Source organism: Canis lupus, chromosome 32 (genome assembly GCF_048164855.1).
Source record: "Canis lupus baileyi chromosome 32, mCanLup2.hap1, whole genome shotgun sequence".
Lineage (NCBI taxonomy): Eukaryota > Metazoa > Chordata > Mammalia > Carnivora > Canidae > Canis > Canis lupus.
This window is the reverse complement of record NC_132869.1, coordinates 39,012,695-39,036,345: the sequence shown is the minus strand read 5'-3', so window position 1 is coordinate 39,036,345 and position 23,651 is coordinate 39,012,695. Positions and strand designations below refer to the sequence as shown.

The 23,651-nt window shown below is 33.8% G+C and overlaps 1 protein-coding gene across 12 annotated transcripts in view; it reads left to right on the top strand.

The window, feature by feature from the left end:
* Positions 1-23,651, top strand: part of MYO9A (myosin IXA) — a 263,388-nt gene that overhangs the window by 49,387 nt on the left and 190,350 nt on the right. For all 12 annotated transcript variants that reach the window (XM_072809461.1, XM_072809467.1, XM_072809468.1 and 9 more), the window contains exons 3-5: positions 9,865-9,959; positions 15,798-15,860; positions 23,218-23,317. In XM_072809461.1, the coding sequence (XP_072665562.1) occupies positions 9,865-9,959; positions 15,798-15,860; positions 23,218-23,317 (258 nt within the window). The remainder of the gene's footprint in view (positions 1-9,864; positions 9,960-15,797; positions 15,861-23,217; positions 23,318-23,651) is intronic.

Here is a 23,651-nt window from a genome sequence, read left to right as displayed (position 1 = left end):
GTTTGATATAAATTTAACCCTTTCTTCATATTACTTTTTGAAGAGCATCATTTAAAAATGTTTGCTCAATTTTATTGAGATATAATTGACATAAATCATTGTATTAAGATGTGCAACATGATTTGATACATGTATATATTGAGAAATGATTACCATAGTAAGTTTAGATAATATCTATCACGTGACATAATTTTAGTTTTTTTCTTGAGATGAGAACTTTAAAGACTTACTCTCTTAGTAACTTTCACATATATGATGCAGTACTGTAAGTGTAGTCATCATGGTGTACATTACAGCCTCAGAACTTATTTATCTTATAACTGGAAATTTGTACCTTTGATGACTTTTACCTATTCCCCACTTCCCCATCCTCTCTGGCAACCACCAGTCTTTCATAGGTTTTATTTGTTTTAGATTCCTTCCATATAAATAAAATCATACAGTATTTGTTTTTCTTTGTCTAACTTATCTTATTTAGCATAATGCCCTCAAAGTCTATCCATGTTGTTGCAAATGACAGGATTTTCTTATTTTTTTATGACTGAATAGTATTCCATCATATATACATACAACATCTTATTTATCCATTTATTCATCTATGGGCACTCATGTTGTTTCCATGTCTTGGCTATTGTTAATAATCATACAGTGAACATGGGGGTGCAGGTATCTCTTTAAGATAGTGATTTCATTTCCTCCAGGTACCCAGAAGTGGAATTGCTGGATCATAGGGTATTTCTATTTCTATTTCTATTTCTATTTCTATTTTTATTAATTTATTATTTATTTTTTTTAGATACATATTATGTGTGTGAGCAAGGGGTGAGGGTTAAAGAGGAGGGAGAGAGAGAGAATCTTAAGCAAGTTCTTGATCCCACAACACTAAGATCATGACCTGAGCCAAAATCAAGATTTGATTGCTTACCCGACTGAGCTACCCAGGCATCCCTGGTATTTCTATTTTTAAGTTTTTGAGGAACCACCATACTTCTTTTTTTTTTTTTTTTTGAGTGGCTGCACCAATTTTAATATTTCCACAAACAGTACACAGGGTAGCTTTTTCTCCACATCCTTGCCACAATTGTTAGCTCTTGTCTTTCTTTTGGACAATAGCCATTCTAACAGGTATTAAGTGATACTTCATAGTGGTTTTGATTTGTAGTTCCTCAGTGATGAGTAATGTTGAGCTCCTTTTAATACCTGTTAGCCATTTGTAGATCTTCTCTAGAACAAATACCTATTTGTGTGTGTGTGTGTGTGTGTGTGTGTGTTTTATAAAGGAATGTCCATTTTTTATTTGGGTTCTTTGCATTTCTTTGCTATTGAGTTGTTTGAGTTCTTAATGTTTTTTGGATATAACCTCTTATCAAGTATGTGATTTGCCAGTATTTTCTCCCACTTGATATGTTGCCTTTTCATTCTGTTGGTGGTTACCTTTGCTGTACAGAAATGTTTTGATTTGGTGTAGTTCCACTTGTTTATCTTTGCTTCTGATGCCTTTGCTTTTGATATCATCTCCAGAAAATCATCTCCAATACTGATTTCTTAACCTCTAGTTGTTGTATGGTTTCAGGTCATATGTTTAAGCCTTTAATCCTTTTTGAGTTGATTTTTGTATGTGGTATAAGGATTCAGTTTCAGTCTTTTGCATGTGGCTGTCTAGTTTTCTCAGCACCATTTATTGAAGAGACTGTTCTTTTTCCATTACATATTGTTGGCTTCTTTGTCCCACTTTAACTGACCATGTATGTGGGGGTTTATTTCTGGGCACTCTATTTTTTTTTTTTAATCTGTGTGTTTTTATGCCAGTACTCTACTGTTTTGATTGTTAGAGCTTTTTTTTTTTTTTTTTTTTTTTTGATTGTTAGAGCTTTTTAATAAAATTTGAAATCAGAAAGTGTAATGCCTCTAGCTTTGTTCTTCTTTTTCAGGATTGCTTTGGCTATTTGGGGTCTTCTGTAGTTCTATACAAATTTTAGGATTATCGTTTCTACCTCTGTGAGCAATGCCATTGGAATTTTGATAGGAATTGCAGTGAATCTTTAGATTGCTTTGGGGGTAGTATGGACATTTTGATGCTGTGAATTCTTCCGATTGATGAGCTCAGAATATCTTTCCATTTATTTGTGCCTTCTTCAGTTTTTGTCATTAGCGTCTTATAGTTTTCATTGTACAGATCTTTCACCTCCTTGGTGAAATTTTGCTCAGATTTAACCCTCTCTTAATAGTACCTTTTGAAGAGCAGAATTTTAAATTTTGATAAAGAAGCCCAATTTATTCATTTTTTTTCTCTTATGCTTTTGGTGTCCTATTTAAAAAAAACTTTGGTTGCAAAGATGTGGTTTTTTTTTTTTTCCCCATTAGTTTTATAGTTTCAGGTTTTGCATTCAGGTCTGTGATCCATTTTGAGTTTATTTTATGTATGTGTAAGGTATAGATTGTTTTCCTATGAATGTCTACTTGTTTCAAGACCGTTTTTTGTTTCAAGACTATTTTTTCTGTACCTTAGTGCTTTTGTGTCTTTGTCAAAAAATTGTCCATATTTATGTGGGTTTATATCTATATTCTCTCTTCTGATCTGTTGATTCATTTATCTTTATAATAGGGCAATGTGACTTTCTTTATGTAGCTTTATAATAATCTTTGAAATTAGGTACTATTAATCCTTCTTCTGCTTAGTTGTTTGGATATTCTAGGTCCTTTGTACTTCCATATGAATTTTATAACTAAATTATCAGTTTCCCTATAAAAGGTTTTTTGGACTTTAATTGGGATAGTGTTAAATCTGTAGTTTAATTTGGAGAGAATTGACAATAGTAAGTCATCTGATCCATGAAGAAGTTTGTTTCTCCATTTATGAAGGTCACCTTTAATTTCTGTCAGCAGTATGTCGTTTTTAATATAGAGAACTTTAACATCTATGGTAAGTTATATTTGTGTTTTTTGATGCTTTTATAAATGGTATTTAAAAGTTTTTAATTGTTCCTAATATATAGAGATACAGTTGATATTGGCACTTTGATTTTGTATTCTACAAACTGGCTAGATACAAATATTTTGATTTTTTTTAAAGTTTTCATTGGATTTTCCATATAGGAAATCATATTTGTAAATAAAAAGTTAGTTTTATTTCTTTTCTTTCAATCTGTTTTTTTTTCCTTGTGGATTTCACTGATTATTCCAATATGAATACTAGTGGTAAAAAAGCAATGTTCTCGTCTTAGGGAGAAAGCATTCAGCTTTAAACATTAACTAGGATGATAGCTATTGATTTTGTGTAGTCTTTATTAGATTGAGGGCCATTTCCTTTTATTCCTACTTTGTTTAGAGTTGTTTTTTAAAGATTTTATTTTTTTTATTTATTCATGAGAGACACACAGAGAAAGAGGCAGAGAGATACAGGCAGAGGGAGAACCAGGCTCCATGCAGGGAGCCCGATGCAGGACTCGATCCCAGGACTCCAGGATCATGACCTGGGTCAAAGGCAGGCGCTACACTGCTGAGCCACCCAGGGATCCCCTGTTTAAAATTTTTATCAGGAATGGATAATCAGGTTGGAGTTTGTCAGTGCTTTTTCTTTGTCTATTTGAGATGGTCATATGGTTTACAAAGAATAGTTTGTTAAATTAAATCAAATAAATTATAAATAGATTATATAGTAAATTATATCAATAGATTTTTTTGATTGGTAAACCATTTCAGCATTCCTGGGATAAACACCACTTGTCATGATGTATTATCCTTTAGTGTATTACTGGATTTGGTTTGGTAAAATTTTGTTCAGAATTTTTGATATGTGGTCATGAGAAATATAGTTTTCTTTAATTTTTTTTTTCTTTTTTGGTATCAGGATAATTTTGGCCTCATGGGAATGAGTTGGGATGTCTTATATTTTTGGAAGAGTTTGTGTAGAACTTTTTTCCTCCATTATCAGTGTCAGGATTGATAGGAAACAATCCAGGCCTGTGATTTTCTTTGCAGGAAGGCTTTAAAAAAATTATTTTATTAAATTTTTTTTTATTTATTAGATTCCGAGGTAGAATTTAGTGATTCATCAATTGTATAGAACATCCAAGTGCTCATTACATCAGATGCCCTCCTCAATGCCTATCACCCAATTATCCATTCCCCCCACTTACCTCCCTTCCAGCAACCCTCAGTTTCCTAGAGTTCAGCATCTTTCATGGTTTGCCTCTCCCTCAATTTTCATCTTATCTTTACTCCCCTTCCCTGTGTTCATCCAGTTTTCTTAGTTAAATTCCACATATGAATGAAATCATATGATATTTGTCTTTCTTTGATTTTTTCACTTAGCATGATACCCTCTAGTTCCATCCACATCATTGCAGATGGCAAGATTTCATTCTTTTTTGGTGGTTGAGTAATATTCTGGTGTGTGTGTGTGTGTGTGTGTGTGTGTGTATACCACCTCTTCTTTATCCATCTGTTGATGGACACCTGGGCTCTTTCCATATTTTGGCTGTTGTGGACATTGCTGCTATAAACATTGGGGTTCATGTGCCCCTTTGAATTACTATGTTTGTATCATTTGGATAAATGCCTAGTAGTGCAATTGCTGGGTGGTAGGGTAGCTCTATTTTTGACTTTTTGAAGAGTCTCCATACTGTTTTCCAGAGTGGCTGCACGAGTTTGCATTCCCAACAACAGGGTAAGGGTTCTGCTTTTTCCACATGCTTGCCAACATCTGCTGTTTCCTGAGTTGTTCATTTTAGCCATTTTGACTGGTGTGAGGTGGTATCTCATTGTGGTTTTGATTTGTATTTCCCTGATGCCGAGTAATATTGAGCATTTTTTCATGCGTCTGTTGGCCACTTGTATGTCTTCTTTGGAGAAATGTGTGTTTGTGTCTTCTGTCCCATTTCTTGACTGGATTTTTTGTTTTTTGGATGTTGAGTTTGTTAAGCTCTTTATAAATTTTGAATACTAGCTCTTTATCTGATATGTTTGCAGGAAAGTTTTAGCCAAAGTTTCAATTTTTAAAGTAGATAAAGAACTACTTTGAACTTATTTGTAACTTGGAATCTGAAGTATGTCTCTTGGGAAAAGCATGGGGTTGGATCACTTGAAAAAAAAAAACTCTGTTCTGCCAGTTATCTATCTTATGATTGAAATGTTTGATCCGTATACAGCTTATGTAATTATTGATAATGTCAGATATGTCTGCCACTTGTTTGTTATTTTATTATTTTTTTCCGTTCCTGAGAGAACGCACTCCTGTGCGTGCATGAGGTTGGGAGAGGGGGCAGAGGGAATCTTATGCAGGCTTCACTTGAGCATGGATGGAGCCTGATGTGGGGCTGTTTCTCACAACCCTGAGATCATGACCTGAGCTGAAATCAAGAGTAAGATGCTCAACCAACTGAGTCACCCAGGTGCCCCTGCTATTTGTTTTTTTAATATTCTTTTTATATCCTATATTCTTCCATTACTACGTTCTGTTATATTAAGGAGATATTTTCTAGCATACCATTTTATTTTATTTTATTTTATTTTATTTTATTTTATTTTATTTTATTTTATTTATTATTTTATTTTATTTTATTTTTTATTTATGATAGTCACAGAGAGAGAAAGGGAGAGAGGCAGAGACACAGGCAGAGGGAGAGGCAGGCTCCATGCACCGGGAGCCTGATGTGGGATTTGATCCCGGGTCTCCAGGATCGCACCCTGGGCCAAAGGCAGGCTCCAAACCGCTGCGCCTTTTTGGGGTTTTTTTGGTAATTTTTTTAGTGGTATTCTTGAGCATTACAATTAGCATAACAATTCAACTTGAATTACTACCAACCAGATTTCAATAATATACAAAAACTTTCTTCTGTGTAGCTCTGTGCCTTTTTCCCTCTTTTGTGCTTTTATTTTCATATAAATTGCATGTTTCTATACTGTATATCCATAAATACATTTATATTTGTTTTGTGGAATTGTCTTTTAAGTCAGGTAGGAGGGAAAAAGTTATAAATAAAATATTTATACGCTGTTTTATTTTTACATTGCATTTACCTTTATTTGTGGTCTTTATTCCTTTACGTAGATTTTCTTCATTAGTATCCTGTCATTTCAGCTTGAATTACTTCATTTACTATTTTTTGTAAAGCCCATCTGCTGAATGAATTCTTTGGATTTTCTTTATTTAAAATGTCTTAATTTCTCCTTTAATTTTGAAAAGTATTTTTACCAGACGCAGAATTCTTGATTGACAGGCTTTTCTCAGTGCTTTGAATATATAACTCCACTATCTTTGATTCTTAATTTTATTTGGAGAAATTAGGTGTTATGCTTATTGAGGAACTTATATATAGTATGTGTTGTGTCTCTTTCACTGCTTATAATAACTATTCTTTTTTTCATGTTTGCAGATTCTTTTATGTGCTTATATCTCTACCTAAGCCCCTCCAGTGAATTTTTCATTGTAGTTAATGTACTTTCCAGTACTGGAATTTTTATAATTTCTACCCCTTCTCTATTGTTAAGGCATCTTTTTCATTATTTTCCTTCAGTTGTTTGAAAATATTTATTTATTTATTTATTTATTTTTCCATTTTATGTTAATGTTTTTTTTTAAATTTATTTTTTATTGGTGTTCAATTTACCAACATACAGAATAACCCCCAGTGCCCGTCACCCATTCACTCCCACCCCCCGCCCTCCTCCTCTTCTACCACCCCTAGTTCGTTTCCCAGAGTTAGCAGTCTTTACGTTCTGTCTCCCTTTCTCATATTTCCCACACATTTCTTCTTCCTTCCCTTATATTCCCTTTCACTATTATTTATATTCCCCAAATGAATGAGAACATATAATGTTTGTCCTTCTCCGACTGACTTACTTCACTCAGGTATTTATTTATTTATTTGAAAATATTTAAAATAGCTGATATAGTGTTGTGGCTTTGGAGGTACAACATCTAGGCTTTGTTAGGGATAATTTTTATTTATTGCTTTTATAAAATTTTCCTGTGTCCATATTTTCTTTCTTCTTTGCATGTCTTATAATGTTTTGGTGAAAAGCGGGCATTTTTATTTTAATATGGTGTGGCAGTTCTGGAAATGGGACTTTTCCCTTCTCCCAGGTTAGTGGTGGTTATTTTGTTATTGCTATTTGGTTGTTCCATGACTTACTTGAAATAATTATGTAAAGTCTGTTCTTTTTCCTGTGAGGTCTTTATATTCTTTCTTCATTTAGCTTAGTGGTCAGGTAATAATTGGACAATGATTTTTTTTTTTTTTAATGTCCTAAAGCAATAAGGATCCCAGTATTTTCTGTGAAGTTCTATGTGCTCCTTGGGTACTTGTCAGCATTTAACCAGGCAGTTATCAAATCTGCCTTACTTTATACCTCCTATTTATATAGAGCTTAAATATCAACTAGAGATTCCAGCTTTTTACTGAGCTTGTATATATTTCTGGGCATGTGCACAGTCCTGCACATGTATAACACCTTTTACGTTCCCTGGAATATTTTAGAAATTTAAACGCCCCTTTTGTACAAGTTACTCAGTATGTTTTCCTTTTGTTTGGTTACCTCATTTTTTGCCTCATTCTATTATTGCTATGTTAAGCAGTTGCAGTGTTTAAACGATTGTCTCTGATTGTTTTTAACAAACATACATGGGTGAAAGCCTGTCTCTTGTGAGTGATCTCCAAGTTAGGTCGAATAAAGATAATTCTTTGAGTGAAGTTTTCCAGGGAAATGCCATATACAGTTACCTGTGGGATGGGGGTTTGGCTAGAACCCTGTTTCGATCCTTCAATGGCTTCTAGGCTGCCTTTTAAACAGGGTTTGCATATCTCTTCAGCATGGAACTAGAGAGAGGGAGATGGTAATTGGGTAAGTTAAAATGCCATAATGCCTATTTTTCTTACTGAGATTTGGCTATTTTACTTGATTATGTATTCCCCTACAAAGGATTATTGTAAGCTTTTGGTTAATTTCTAGAATCATCAAAAAGTTGATTTGGATAATTTTTTTAGTTTTATTTCTCTTAAGAAGAGAGGGTTTTCAGAGATCTTTATCATTTTATCTAAGTTTCAGTGATCTTTTTAAGAGATTTAAGTAATAAATACTTTATATATTTACCTTTGTAGTTATCATTTCTGCTGTCTCCATTCTGTACATTGATCCATATTTGAATATGATATTCTTCTTTTGCATGAAGGGTTTCCTTTAATGTTCCTTGTAGTGTGTGTTGGTTTATGATAAATATCTTCAGATTTTCATATTAGAAATTCTTTTTTTTGGCCTTAATTTTTTTTAATGATTTACTGATTTAGATATTAAAATTAAAAGAATTAAATTTAAATAGAATTAAAATATCAGTAAAATTCTGTGAATTTCAAAACATATTAATTTGTATAACCATCTCTATACAGTCTGAATACAAAGATGTTTCACAACTTCTCCACACTATTCTTTATCTTCATATCCTCTAACTTCCCTCCCATACTCCTGTAATTCATTGGAACTACTTGTCTGTTTTCCATTGCTATTTTTTCTTTTCAAAATGTGACAGAAATGGAATCATACAGTGATAAGTAAAATTTTGATACTAGCTTCTCTCATTTAGCATGTCTTGGAGATTCATTCAAATTGTTTAATGTGTGAATTCAACTGGGGATTATTTATTTTAAAAAAATTTCAATATTAAGGGGAGGTGAGCTTAGGTGTGGCTCAGTGGTTGAGTGTCTGCCTTTGGCTCAGGCTGTGATACTGGGGTTCTGGGATCGAGTCCTGCATCAGGCTCTGTGGAGGGAGCCTGCTTCTCCTTCTGACTATGTCTCTGACTCTGTGTGCTTCATGAATAAATAAATAAAATCTTCAAAAAAAAAAAAAAAGAAATTTTATTAAGATATCTAACTTACAATAAAATATAACCATTTAAAATTTATACTTCAATGATTTTTGATAAATATACATGTACACTTACATAACCAGCATAATACAATGAAGCTATAGAATATTTTTATTATTCTCTGTGCCACTTTTGGGCATTTTCCAACCCTGCCTCCATTCCCAGACAACTCTGATATTCTTCTTATTACTGTTTTGCCTTTTCTAAAATTTCATATTACAATATGTACTCTTGAGTCTGGTTTCTTCAACATATATAATGTTTCGATAATCATCAATGTTGATGTATGTACTAGTTTATATTGCTGGGTAATATTTATTGCATCGTGTGTACTTCAGTAACAATTCAGGCAGCTTATATATTCTTAATTCTTTTTAAAATAGTATTGTAGTTTTGTTTTAAGTTGATGTGTTAAAGTATAGTACATTATGTAGTGAAATTTTATTTCATTTATTCTGTCTCAAATTGCAATTATTTTGATGTAATTATTCTGTTTCTAGCTCCTATTTAATTTAGCAAGAATTAAAAACATATAGAGGGATCCCTGGGTGGCGCAGCGGTTTGGCGCCTGCCTTTGGCCCAGGGCACGATCCTGGAGACCCGGGATCGAATCCCACGTCAGGCTCCCGGTGCATGGGGCCTGCTTCTCCCTCTGCCTATGTCTCTGCCTCTCTCTCTCTCTCTCTCTGTGACTATCATAAATAAAAATTTAAAAAAACAAAAAACAAAAAACAAAAAAACATAGAAATATATTAAGAAAGTTTACTGGTTCTCAAATATAAAAGTTAAATGAATTTTAAGGAGCATTAAGTTTTTAAAATTAAGATTCATTTTACTGAAAAGCATAAAGTACTTCCTACTTGGTTTTATTTCAGTTATTAGTTACTCTTTTACTTTACCTGAACTTAAAGGGAATTGCATTTTGTCTTTTTGAGCCAACTTAAGCAAGATTTTCCACTTTCTAAAATGAAATTAATGAGAACTGTTTATTTTGACAGGCCTTTGGAAATGCAAAGACAGCTCATAATAACAATTCAAGTCGTTTTGGCAAGTTTATTCAAGTAAATTACCAAGAAACTGGCACTGTACTTGGGTAAGTAGCAGTAGCAGTAGCAGACTTTGAAGTATGTTTATATTTTTACCCTTGTCTCTTCATGATCCATAGATTGTTCATTTACTCTTTAATGAGAATAGTGACATTGGTGTCTACATTACATTTTTATTCTCTAAACTTTTATTCTTTTGAAAAGTTGAAGCCTAAGAAAAGTTCAAAGAATAGTGTTTTTTTTTTCAAAGAATAGTGTTGACGCTTATATGTCCATAACTTAGATTTATTAATTGTTAACAATTTGCTGCATTTGCTTTCTCTCTCTGTATTATGCATACATTCATTTTTAAAGATTATTTTTAAGTCAGTTGGGCATATAATTTGACTCCCCACAGGGATCACAGCCACGTTTTCCTATGTAATGCTGTTTTATTCAAGAAATTTAATTTTGTTACAATAACATTTCTTATACAGTCTGTAATCAGAGTACCTCTAGTTGTGCCAGCAATATTCTTTCTAACTTTAAAACAACTAATAGACTTTAATTTTAGAGCAATCCTAGGTCACAGCAAAAATGAGTAGAAAGTACAGAGAGTTCCATTATACCTCTTCACCCTATTCCAGTTTCTCTTATTAATAAATAACATCTTGCATTGTTGTGTTCGATTTATATGGTATGTTCTGTGGGCTTTGACAATTGTCTAAAGACATGTGTATTCACCATCACAGTATCACGTAGAATAGTTTTACTACCTTAAAATCCTCTGTACTTTGCCTGTTCATTCCCTTCTTACCCATTAACCCTTGGCAACCACTTATCTTTTTGTAGCACCTCTAGTTTTGCCTTTTCCAGAATGTCCTATAGTTGGAACCATATAGTATGTAGTCTTTACTATTCAGTTTGGATTCTTTGCCTTAGCACTATGTATTAAAGTTTCATCCATGCTTTTTATGGTTTGATTTTTTTAGACTAATGTTAAATGTATATATTAATTTGGGGATAATTGTCTTCTTTGTGCTATTTAGAAATACTTAACATTTTTGTATTTCTTACTGAATTTATTCCTAAGTATCTTATTTTAATGTTTTTTTGTTATTAAAAGTGTGATTTTTCTCACATTATCCAGTGCTCATCCCGTCAAGTGCCCCCCTCAGTGCCCATCACCCATTCACCCCCACCCCCTGCCCTCCTCCCCTTCCACCACTCCTAGTTCGTTTCCCAGAGTTAGGAGTCTTTATGTTCTGTCTCCCTTTCTGATATTTCCTACCCATTTCTTCTCCCTTCCTTTCTATTCCCTTTCACTATTATTTATATTCCCCAAATGAATGAGAACATATAATGTTTGTCCTTCTCCGATTGACTTATTTCACTCAGCATAATACCCTCCAGTTCCATCCATGTTGAAGCAAACGGTGGGTATTTGTTGTTTCTAATGGCTGAGGAATATTCCATTGTATACATAAACCACATCTTCTTTATCCATTCTTCTTTCGATGGACACCGAGGCTCCTTCCACAGTTTGGCTATTGTGGACATTGCTGCTATAAACATCGGGGTGCCAGGTGTATTTTGTATTTTGTTATCTTACTGAATTTTATTGTTTGTATTAGTTTTAGTATTCTTTTACCTTTTCTTGATATATCTGCAAAAATAGATATTTTTACCTGTTTTTATGTTCTTTTATCTTTAATTATTTTGTCTCTTGTCTGATCCCAAATAATACTGTTTCAGACCTTTATATGAATGACTTTACTTTTATTCACTAAGTAAAATACTGGCTTTAGGACATTTTATCATGTTAATGAATTAGTCATCCATTTAAATTTTCTGTGAGTGGTTTTCTGAGTAACAAAATGATATTGCATTTTATCAAATGCATTTTGGGCATCTTTGAAGATTAGTTAGCATGATCTTCATTCTGAGATCTGTCAGTGTTATTATTTTTGTAATATTGGGTTATTTTATGTTCCTGGGAAAACAGTCCCACTTGGTTAGTACAACGATACACACACTCACATACATATGTACACATATTTATGCATGCACATTATAAACTGGTTCTATTCTGATTCCTAGTTTTTATTTATGATCCTTGCATCCATATTAATAAGTGAGATTGGTCAATATTTTTCTTTTTTATGCTATTTTCTTTTATTTTTATTAAAAGATTTTATTTATTCATGAGAGACACACACAGAGAGAGAGAGAGAAAGGCAGAGACACAGGTAGAGGGAAAAGCAGGCTCCATGCAGGGAGCCTGACATGTGGGACTCGATCCCGGGTCTCCAGGATTAGGCCCTGGGCTGAAGGCGGCGCTAAACCGCTGCACCTCTGGGGCTGCCCTTTATACTATTTTAATTATGCTTACCACTTTTAAAATTTTGATCGAAAGTATGTGTATTCTCCAACCCCCCAAACAAAAACAAAACAAGAAGGATAAGTCCTTCAATGGCAAGGACTCATAAAACTCATTTCCTTTCTGATTTGAAAACCATGTTTCCAAAGGTACAGTGGTACTTTTATTAATAAAGATGGCAGGCAGCCAAGTTGTCAAGTTGCACTTTTCTAGTATTTATGATTGTGATACAAGAGATGTTAATAGGTACGGTTGTATATGTTGCTTTGTAACTTAGAAAGTATCATTATATCTATTCATTGATTCTTAAGACAATTTCATGAGTTATGAATGGCAGATTTTCCCATTTTTTGAAAGGAATTTGGACTTTTATATGTTAAGTAATTATCTGAAAAGGTTAAATTTTATCTCACAATAGTGATAAGCAAAAATCTTCATCTTGATTAGTATGTCAGCACATACATATTGAAAACATTTTTTCATATTGAAAATTTTTAACTCTTAGCAAATATATATTAAACATTTTCATCTTTCATTTTATCATTCATTAGGCAAACATTTAAGGAGTACCAGGCACTATGCTAAGCATTGAAGACAAAAAAAAAAAAAAAAGTACACGTTCTCTGCCATCAAAATTCTTATAGTTTTTTTTGGAAGATATATTTACATAAGATGATTACAGTAAATGAGATAAGTGCAGTTACTGAAGCATGTGTCTGGAGAAGTTCACAAAGAAAGGTGATTTTTATCTTGGGTCTTGAAAAATTGCTAAGCAGAACAAGTGGGGAATTACATTGCCAATTGAGGAATTGGCATTAGCAAATGAATGGAATCATAACAAGAGCTTGGTGTACTTGAGGATAAGTATATTGGCTTTGGTTTCAGATTGTGAATCAAGCTGTAATGTTTATAATTTATCCTTTTGATGCTAGGAAGCAGATTTTAAAAATTTTATTATTAAAAATGTCAAATATGTACAGAAGTGAATAGTAGAACAATGCCCATTTAGATTCAACAGTTATCACATTTTGCCATATTTGCTTTGTCTATCTAGTTTTTTTCTATGCTGATGTATTTTAAAAGCCAAGTAGATGTAACATTAGCTCACCCTTACTTATTTTAGTATGAGTATCAAGTGAAAGTAGAGGAATAACATGAGTAGATCTTATTTTATGGGTAAATAATTCACATAGCAGTATGACTCATGGATTGGAGGGGATGGAGAGATGTCTAGGAGAATGTTGGTATAGTTGAAAAAGGGAAAAAAATAGAAAAAAGAAAAAGGGAGCCATTTGTAGTTATAATAGACTTGGCTTCAAATCATAATTTTGCTGTTTACTAGCTGCATGTTCTTAATATCTTTGAGCATCAGTTTCTCCACTTGTAAAATAGGCAGTAATATTTGCTATGCAGGGTGGGTGTAAGAATTTAATGTACTACATGGAATCTAAAGCACAAATGTAAAAAATAGTGAAAGGGAATAAAGGGGAAAGGAGAAAAAATGAGTGGGAAATATCAGAAGGGAGACAGAACATGAGAGACTCCTAACTCTGGGAAACGAACTAGGGGTGGTGGAAGGGGAGGTGGGCGGGGGGTGGCGGTGACTGGGTGACAGGCACTGAGGGGGGCACTTGACGGGATGAGCACTGGGTGTTATTCTATATGTTGGCAAATTGAACACCAATAAAAAATAAATTTATAAAAAAATAAAGCACAAATGAAGAAACAAAAAGCAGAATCAGACCTATAAATACAGAGAAGAAATTGATGATTGCCAGAGGGGTGGTGGCATGGGAAAATGAGTGAAGGGGAGTGTGATATATAGGCTGCCAGTTATGGAATAAGTAAGTCATGGCTAAAAATTACCACATAAGGAATTAGTCAATGATATTTTTATGGGGTATGAAGAGGGATAGTAGCTACATTTCTGGTGAGCATAGTATAATGTATAAACTTGTTGAATCACTATGTTGTCTGCCTGAACACCTGAAACTGATGTAACATGTGTCAACTATACTCAAAATAATTTAACATACTAATTTTTGTTAGTTCCCTTTCTCCTATTTTAGATGGATAAGAACCTGTTTTAGTAGTTTAGACTAGATATAATGGTAACTCAGAGGAAGTGATACATTTTATTATTTTATTTTATTTTTTTGTGATACATTTAAATTACTGGTAGTGGTAGTAGTAATGAGTTTGCAAAGAAGGCACATTTGACCTTCATTTTATGAATGAATGGGGCCTGTTGGAGAGAGAGTAGGTATAGATTGTATAATCAGAAGTGGGAGGAAGAGCACAAACAGTGCAGCCGGTAGTGAATGGCATGCTTGAGGGATATTGGGAGTGACTAAAATACTGAGCATGTGGTAGGAAGGAACTCATGGGAATAAACGCTCAAAAGCAAGATTTTTGACTCCAAGAGGTTTGTGCTATGTAATTTGGATTCAGTTGTCTAAAGCTTTTAAATTTCAGACCATAGGATCCTCTTTTCCAGAGGGAGTTTAACCAGTTGCTTCAATTTGGGTAAGAGGTATTGAAGACTTGAAGAGGCACAGGTTTGATAAAGAGAATGATATATCAGAAATACAATTTGTGTTTTGGTTCTTCACTACGTTCAGGATGAATTCCATTCTTCTGGTACATAGTTTACTGGTCCTTCTTCATCTGGTCTACTAGTCTGTCTTAGTCTCTAGCCATATAAATTAATTATCTTGATACTGTGAGGTTAAGTGCCCTCCTTCTTTTATGCCTTTGCATAAAGAAGTTCTCCTTGTCTTCTGGTCAGTCTTTCAGATTTCAGAGTCATTTACTAAGTCAGTCACCAAATAGATTTTGTGAATGTTTACTATGTGCTTTGTATTTTCCTCTCTGGGAATTGTTCCTTATATAATTTTTTCCTTCTTGGATTGAATCTTCCTTGTCTCTCTTGGTATATCCATAGTATGCTGGTCATTGCTCTATAATAAAGCCTGTTTCAACTGCGTATGATAGCCCTTTGTTTATATATTTCCTCCACTAGTTTGTAAGTTCCTTGAGAACAGATAGTGTATTACTTGTTTCCACGTTTGAACATTGCTTAGCACAGTGCCAAATTAATGAACATTTATTGAGTAATCATTAAATAATAAATGAATACGTTGCAGAATGTGGCAGTAGTATGCATATGTTAAGAAAGTGTGTCTTTGAGCCTTATTTAGTCATTTGACTCCAAAGTATAATATCTGAAAGAATGTGTAATGGCATATGAGCCTGGAAATAAAGTAAAGGTCTATGCCATGGATAGATCTTGTGTGCTATGTTTTGAACTTCTGACTTTATTTTGCATATTGAGAGCCAAGAAAAAAAAAGACTTATAAGTCTGTGAATTTAACACAGATAACACTAACAGCATTTATAACACAATTGTAATGTAAATGTACTAAAATGATCTTCATGGTATTCTTTATACTTTTGCATCCTCTTTGAAAAATATTTATCTACCTTAAAGATTTATTTATATCAACCAATTTTATTTTTCTTCTAGTGCCTATGTTGAAAAATATCTCCTGGAGAAGTCCAGACTCGTTTATCAAGAGCATAATGAACGGTACATATTTTTATTAGTATAATTAGATCAAGTTAACATTTGTATTATGCATATCAACTTTTAGGATGTTTGTATATGATGACCTTTAATTCACCTTAAACCTTGCATCATGGTTTCCATGTAATTCCTCTTTCTGTCATGGGCAGAACATTGTACTTTTTCAGAGGCTGCTAGGAGATTTTTAATGAATATAAGCATACCTTGTTTTATTGCACTACACAGATATTGCGTTTTTTACAAATTAGTTTGTGGCAACCCTGTGGAACAAGTCACTGTTCCAGCAACCTTTTGGTGCCATTTTACCAATAGCCTTTGATCACTTTGTGTGTCTCTGTCTCATATTTTGGTAATTCTCACAATATTTCAAACTTTTACATTATTATTGTACTTATTATGGTGATCTCTGATCCATGATTACAACTAGCTGAAAGCTCAGACGATAGTTAGTATTTTTTGGCAATATGGTGCTTTTAAATTAAGGGATGCACATTGTTTTTTAGACATAATGCTATTGTACACTTAAGAGACTACAGTGTAGTGTAAATGTAAACTGTTATATACACTGGGAAACCAAAAATTATTTGCCCCATGTTATTTTGAGATTTGCTTTATTGTAGTGATCTGGAATTGAACCCACACTATCTCTGAGATACGCCTGCATGTGGAAATGTTACCCTTTCCAAATTCTAGGCAAAGTGTCCCAACACAAAAACAGTGGTAGCTCAGGTGTTAACTTTTCACAAGCCTTGTACCTTTGAACTTTTTCCTATGTTTCAGTATTCTGTTTCTAATTTGAGAAGATTTTTAATAAAGCACTTAATTTCATTTTAATGTATGAGGTATACAGGACTTTAGAGATGATATATGTAACTTCCTGCAGATGAAGAAACCAAATGTCAGGGGAAAAAACACCACTAAATGTCAGAGGTAAATGATTTGCTTCATGCCGCATTGAGACTAAATAAAGTTAAGAGCCAGAGTTTGAAAATAAAGAGACCTACATCCAGATATTAGATATGCCTTTGGCATCTCATTTAGCTTTGCTGCTCCTTTGATATTTATTCCCATTTCACTGATGGAAAACTATCTTAGGGTTGTTTAGAGGAGTAAATGGAATAATATTTATGAAGTGCTTAGTGTGGTCCTTATAATTATATTCAGTAATTAATAGCTAACATTAATTAATACTTGCCAGGTTAGGACTAGAATTTGAGACTTTCTGTTAATTATTTTGTGACTAGCAGATGAGGAAATCTAAATTAGAAGTTTTTTGAAAGGAAGAGAGTTTTTTAGAAAGAATAACGTCATAAAGATTTGTAGAATCTTTTTTAGAAAGGAGAATAACATCATAAAGATTTGTAGAATTAACAGATACTGCTATTAGAAGGTTATTAGTAACTTTTTTTTAACACATTTTATTTTATTTATTTTATTTTTTTTAAATTTTTTATTTATTTATGATAGTCACAGAGAGAGAGAGAGAGAGAGAGAGAGAGGCAGAGACACAGGCAGAGGGAGAAGCAGGCTCCATGCACTGGGAGCCCGACGTGGGATTCAATCCCGGGTCTCCAGGATCGTGCCCTGGGCCAAAGGCAGGCGCCAAACCGCTGCGCCACCCAGGGATCCCTTTTTAACACATTTTAATGGAGTGATAGGGATATAGCATGGATTAAAAAAAGAATCAAGAGAGGTGAAGATCCAGAACTTAGAAGCTGATTTTCTATTATCTTCCTGGATTCTCTTTGTGAATGGATGTATAATCTTTATTGGTATAATAGTTGATGCATGTGGATTGCTAGTATTTTGTTGAGGATTTATTTTTTGTGTCTGTATTCATAAGGGATACTGCTGTTTTTTTTTTTTTTTTTTTTTTTTTTCCTCCTGATGTCTTTTTCTGGTTTTGGTGTTAGAATAATATTGGCTCATAATGAGATGGAAAAGTTGGGAAGGATTGGGTTAATTCTTAAATGTTTGGTAGAATTCACTAGTGAAGCCATCTGGTTCTGGGTTTTTATTTGTGGAAAGTTTTATTATTATTCAAACACTTTAGTTATTATAAGTCTCTGTAGAGTTTCTGTTTCTTCTTTAGCCAGGTTTGGTAGTTTTTATCATCCTAGGAATTTTTCTATTTCATCTAGGTCATCTAATTTGTCAGTAAAAAAAAATTGTTTATAGTATTCCCTTATACTATTTTATATTTCTGGAAAGTTGGTAATAATGTTCCCCCTTTTGTTCCTGAATTTGAGGTCTACTCCTATCTTTGTTTGGGCTGCTATAACAAAATACCTCAGCCTGGTAATGAACAGAAATTCATTTCTCAGAGTTCTGGAGGCAGGGAAGTCCAAGATCAAGGTGCCAGCATGGTTGTATATTGTTTACAGAATGTTGATCATAACTCCTACCTTTTTGCTTGGTCCTCATGTGGAATGGGATAGGGAACTCTGTAAGATATCTTTTATAAGATCACTAATCTCGGGCAGCCTGGGTGGCTCAGTGGTTTAGCACCGCCTTCAGCCCAGGGCCTGATCCTGGAGACCCGGGATCGAGTACCACATCAGGCTCCCTTCATGGAGCCTGCTTCTCCCTCTGCCTGTGTCTCTGCCTCTCTCTTTCTCTCTGCATCTCTCATGAATAAATAAATGAAATCTTTAAAAAAAAATCACTAATCTCATTCATGAGGGCTTTACTCATGGTCTAATCAACCCCCAAAGCCCTACCTCCTAATACCATTTGGGGCTAGGATTTCAGCATAGGACTTTGAAGGCCATACATTCAGACCATAACAATCTCCCCCTGAGATTGGGTCACTTTAGATAAGAATGTGTTAATTTTGTTGATCTTTGAAAAGGACTAAGTTTTGGTTGATTTTTCTCTATTTGTTTACTGTTCCTGTTTTATTTCTTTTCTCATGTTTATCACTTCCATTTGCTTTGAGTGTAGATTGCTCTTTTTTTTAAATTAAAATTTTTTAGGTTTTTTTTTTTTTTTAGATTTTTAAAAAATTTTATATATTCATGAGAGAGAGAGAGAGAGAGGCAGAGACATAGGTCGAGGGAGAAGCAGGTTCCATGCAGAAGCCTGACTTGGGACTTGATCCTGGGACATCAGATCACGCCCTGGGCTGAAGGCAGGTGCTAAACTGCTGAGCCACCCAGGGACCCCCATTTTTTTTGTTTCTTTTTTTAAAAAATATTTTTATTTATTTATTCATGAGACACACACACAGAGAGAGAGAGAGAGAGAGAGAGAGAGAGAGAGAGAGGCAGAGACACAGGCCAAGGGAGAATCAGGTTCCATGCAGGGAGCCTGATGTGGGACTCGATCCCGGGTCCCCAGGATCAGGCTCTGGGCTGAAGGTGGCGCTAAACCACTGAGCCACCCGGGCTGCCTTTTTTTTTAGTTTCTTAAGGTGTATGATTAGATATGAGTTCTTTCTGCTGTTTTTATATGGGTTTCTAGCTATAAAGACCCCATTGAACACTGTTTCAGTGATTCCTGTATTTTGGCGCGTTGTTTTTGTTTTCGTGTATCTCAGTGTATTTTCTAATTTCCTATATGATTTCTTTTGGAACCTGTTATTATCTAAGCATGTTTTGAATTTCCATGTATTTGTGAAATTTGGAAATTTCTGTTACTGATTTCTGATTTCATTGTAAGATCATCAGGATATAGTTTGTATGATTTTAGGCCCTTTATATTGAGACTTTTTTTTATAGTCTAACATTTTTTAACTTGGAGAATGTTCCATGGGTATTTGAGAAAATATGTATCCTATTGTTGGATGGAATATTCTATAGATGTCTTCTAGGGTTGGTTGGTTTTTAGTATTTTTCAAGTCCTCTTTTTCATTGTTGATCTTTTGTCTTATTTTGTTCATTGTCGAAAGGATGTTGCAGTATCTTAGCACTATTGAATTTTTTGTTTGTTTTGTTTTGTTTTTTTTTCTTTTTTCAGTTCTTTCAGTTTTGGCTTTGTGTATTTAGGGGCTCTGTTTTTATATGCATTTACATTTAGAATTGCTATATCTGGGCAGCCCCGGTGGTGCAGCAGTTTAGCACCGCCGGCAGCCCAGGGAGTGATCCTGGAGACCCGGGATCGAGATCCGCGTCGGGCTCCCTGCATGGAGCCTGCTTCTCCCTTTGCCTGTGTCTCTGCCTCTCTATCTCTCTCTTCCTCTCTCTCTCTCTCTCTCTCTCACTCTATGTCTCTCATGAATAAATAAAATAAAATCTTTTTTAAAAAAAGAATTACTATATCTTTCTCATGAATTGGACATTTAGTCATTATAAAATGTCCTTTGCATCTAGCAACAATTTTTGTCTTAAAGTCTCTTTTATCTGATGTTAGTATAGACACTTTAGCTTTCTTTTGGTTATTGTTTGCGTGGTATTTTTTCCATCTTTTTACTTTCAACCTCTTTGTATCTTTGAGTCTATACGGTGTCTATTGTAGATAATATGTAATTGGCTTTTTAAAAATCCCTTCTGCCAGTTATTAACCTTCAGACTCATTTATACTTAATATAATTGCTAAGATTTATGAATGTTATATTGCTATTTTATATATATATATTATTATTTTTTTATTTTATATATTTTTAATGATGTTTTAGTCCCTCTATTCTATTAACTGCCTTGTTTTGTGTAAATGTTTTCTGGTATACCATTGGCATTTCTTTTATTACATATTTCATGAGTTATTATTTATTGCCTTGGTAATTGCAGTTAACATTTTTAGCGTTCTAGTTTGGATTAATAACAACCTAATTTTGATAGCCTACAAATAACTTTGCTACTCGGTAGCTCTGTTCCTTTCCCCTTCCTTTGTGCTATTATTATCATATAAATTACATATTTATAGTAGTAGACCCATCAATACCAATTAGTCATTGTTTTTTGCTGGTGTCTTTGAACTCTAATAGGAGGGAAAAAAGATACAGGCAAAAAAAAGTTTATACTATCTTTTATATTTAGCTACATTGTTATCTTTACTACTGCTGTTTATTTTTCCATATTGAATTGAAAATTGCCTAGTTTCCATTCATTTCAGCTAGAAAAAGTCCCTTTAGCCTTTATTACAGGGCCCATCTGCTAGCTCTGAAGTCTCTTAATTTTTATCTGGCAGTATCCTAAATTCTCCCTTATTTTTGAAAGATAGCTTTGCTGGGTATATTATATATTTGATTGATAGTTTTTTTTTCTTCAGTACTTTGAGTATGTTATCCTGCCATGGCTCCTAATGAGAAATCAGCTGGTAATCTTTTATTAAGATTCCTTGATGAGGCATATCTTCTCATGGTGCTTTAAAAACTTGTCTTTGTTTTTCAGAGGTTATCTAAGTGTGAATCTCTTTACATTGGAGTTTGTTGAGTTTCTTGGATGTGTGAACTGTTTTTTCATCAAATTTGGGGAGCTTTTGGTTGTTATCTTTTCAAATATTAATTTTCCTCCTTCCTCTCCTTTTGAGACTTCTGTTGTTCCTGGGTTGGTGTCTGCTTAATGGTTTCCCACAGATATCTGAAGTTCTGTTCACTTTTCTTCATTTATTTTTCTTCAGACTACTTTCAAGTGACTTGTCTTCAGGTTCACTTATGTCTTCTTCTGCCCATTCATATCTGCTGAGTGCCTCCAGATAGTTTTTCATTTTAGTTACTATATTTTTCAACTCTTCAATTCCTTTTTGATTATTTTTAAATAAGTTCTGTATGTTTATTGGTAGTCTTTATTGATGAGACATCATTCTTATACTTCAGTTGTTTATACATGGTTTCCTTTAGCTCTTTGAACATATTTAAGACAGTTGGTTAAAAATCTTATATAGTAAGTCATGCCTGGGCTTCCTCAAGGATGGTTATCATTGTGTTTTTTCCTTTGAATGTACTGTAGTTTGTTTCTTTACATGCCTCATAAATTTTTGTTGAAAATTGGACATTTTATTTTATTTATTTTTTAAAAGATTTTACTTACTTATTCATGAGAGACACAGAGAAAGAGAGGCAGAGATGTAGGTAGAGGGAGAAGCAGGCTCCCTGTGGGGAGCCTGATGAGGGACTTGATCCCAGGACCTTGTGACCATGACCTGAGCTAAATGTAGACGCTCAACTACCAAGCCACCCAGGTGCCTGAAAATTTGACATTTTAAATAATAATTGGACATTTAAAATAATCATGCGGCAGCTCTAGAAATGAGATTCTCCTTTTTCCAGCATTTCTGGTTCTTTTTGTTTCTGTTTCTATTGTGACTTTTTCTAACTAATTTTGTTAAGTCTGTGTTCTGTTTCAAGTGTGGCTATTCAGATATATGCTTGCTTAGCTTAGTTGTCAGTTAATTATTAAATAGAGATTCTCTTAAGTGCTTGGAAACAGTAAATTTCCTAGTCTTTGCCTCAGGGCTTTCTGTGTATTGGGCCATGCCTTCAACACTCAGGTAGCCATTTTATAATTTTGCCTTCATTTTAACTTCCTGCTTGTGCATCCCTTCAAGGTCAACCAGAGTTTAGCATCCTCTTTGATTTTTGCTGAGAAGGCTGAAGATGTGGGCACATACATAGCCTTACACATGTTCATGGCTTTCTAGATTCCCAGGAATATATTGGAGCTTTTAAAACCCTGTGTGGAGATCACATTTCCCTTTAAATTTTTTTGTTAGCCTATTGTTTGCCCCACATTTATCCATTGCTTCATGTAGCTGACATGTTAAAACAATTGCCTATAATTTTCTACACCTGCCCCTGGGGAAAAGGTTTTTACACTGGGTTCTGAGTCAGGTCAATAAAGACAGTTTTGAACATGGGGTCTTCCAGGGAACCACCAGATGGTTCAAGTAGTGATATTTTTCAGAAAATGAGGTTCTGAACGATTTCCAACTCTGTTCTGTCCTCTTTTGATGGCTGTCAGAGTTATGGTGTCCAACATGATTGTAACCTGTTGATTTTGAAGGCTACCCCGGATCTGGTGAACAGGAAATGGAATAGGGCAAGTTAAAAGGTTATAAGGTTGCACTTCTTACTGAGATTGAGCTGTTTTTCTGATGTAAATCTTTTATTGTTATAAGCTTTTGTTTAATTTTCAGAGTTCTGAAAAAGTTGATTCTGCAAATTTGCCAATTTTCTAATTGGTTTTATGGAAAGAGAATTTTCAGAGGTTTTAATCTTTGCCATATACCTGCCTTTACCCCTCTCTTTTGAGTTTAGCATTCAAAACATTCATTTTATAGTACCTAAAATATTGACCTTACCACTTCTGTATTAAAAAATGAAACAAAGCTGAAACATGTTACTAATTGTTTGCTCTTTTTTCTGTTAAATGATAACCATAGATCATGTTCATTTTAAAACCATACTCTTTTTTTCCAATAGGAACTATCATGTATTTTATTACCTCCTGGCAGGAGCAAGTGAAGAAGAAAGATTAGCATTCCATCTTAAACAACCGGAAGAATATCATTATCTCAATCAGGTGAGAGTTGATGAAATGTATTTTGAAATATAGGACATTATTAAATTTTAGTTCTTGGGGAAAGTTTTTTTCCTAATACTTTGTTTCCCAAATCTAGTAATGTATATTAACTAGCATTTTCACACATGCAGTCTAAAAATACATGTGATAGGCTTCTCAAATTCGAAATTTATTCATATGAGTTGAAAGAGGTTAGTTATATGTGTGCCCTTTGCTTTTTGTGAGACTCTTTCAGAGAATAATAAACTGTTTATATATGTACCTACATGTTAGAAAAATGGATTAGTCTTTTCCAAGTGATTTACCTTTTAAAGACAAGAGCATGTTGAGTGTT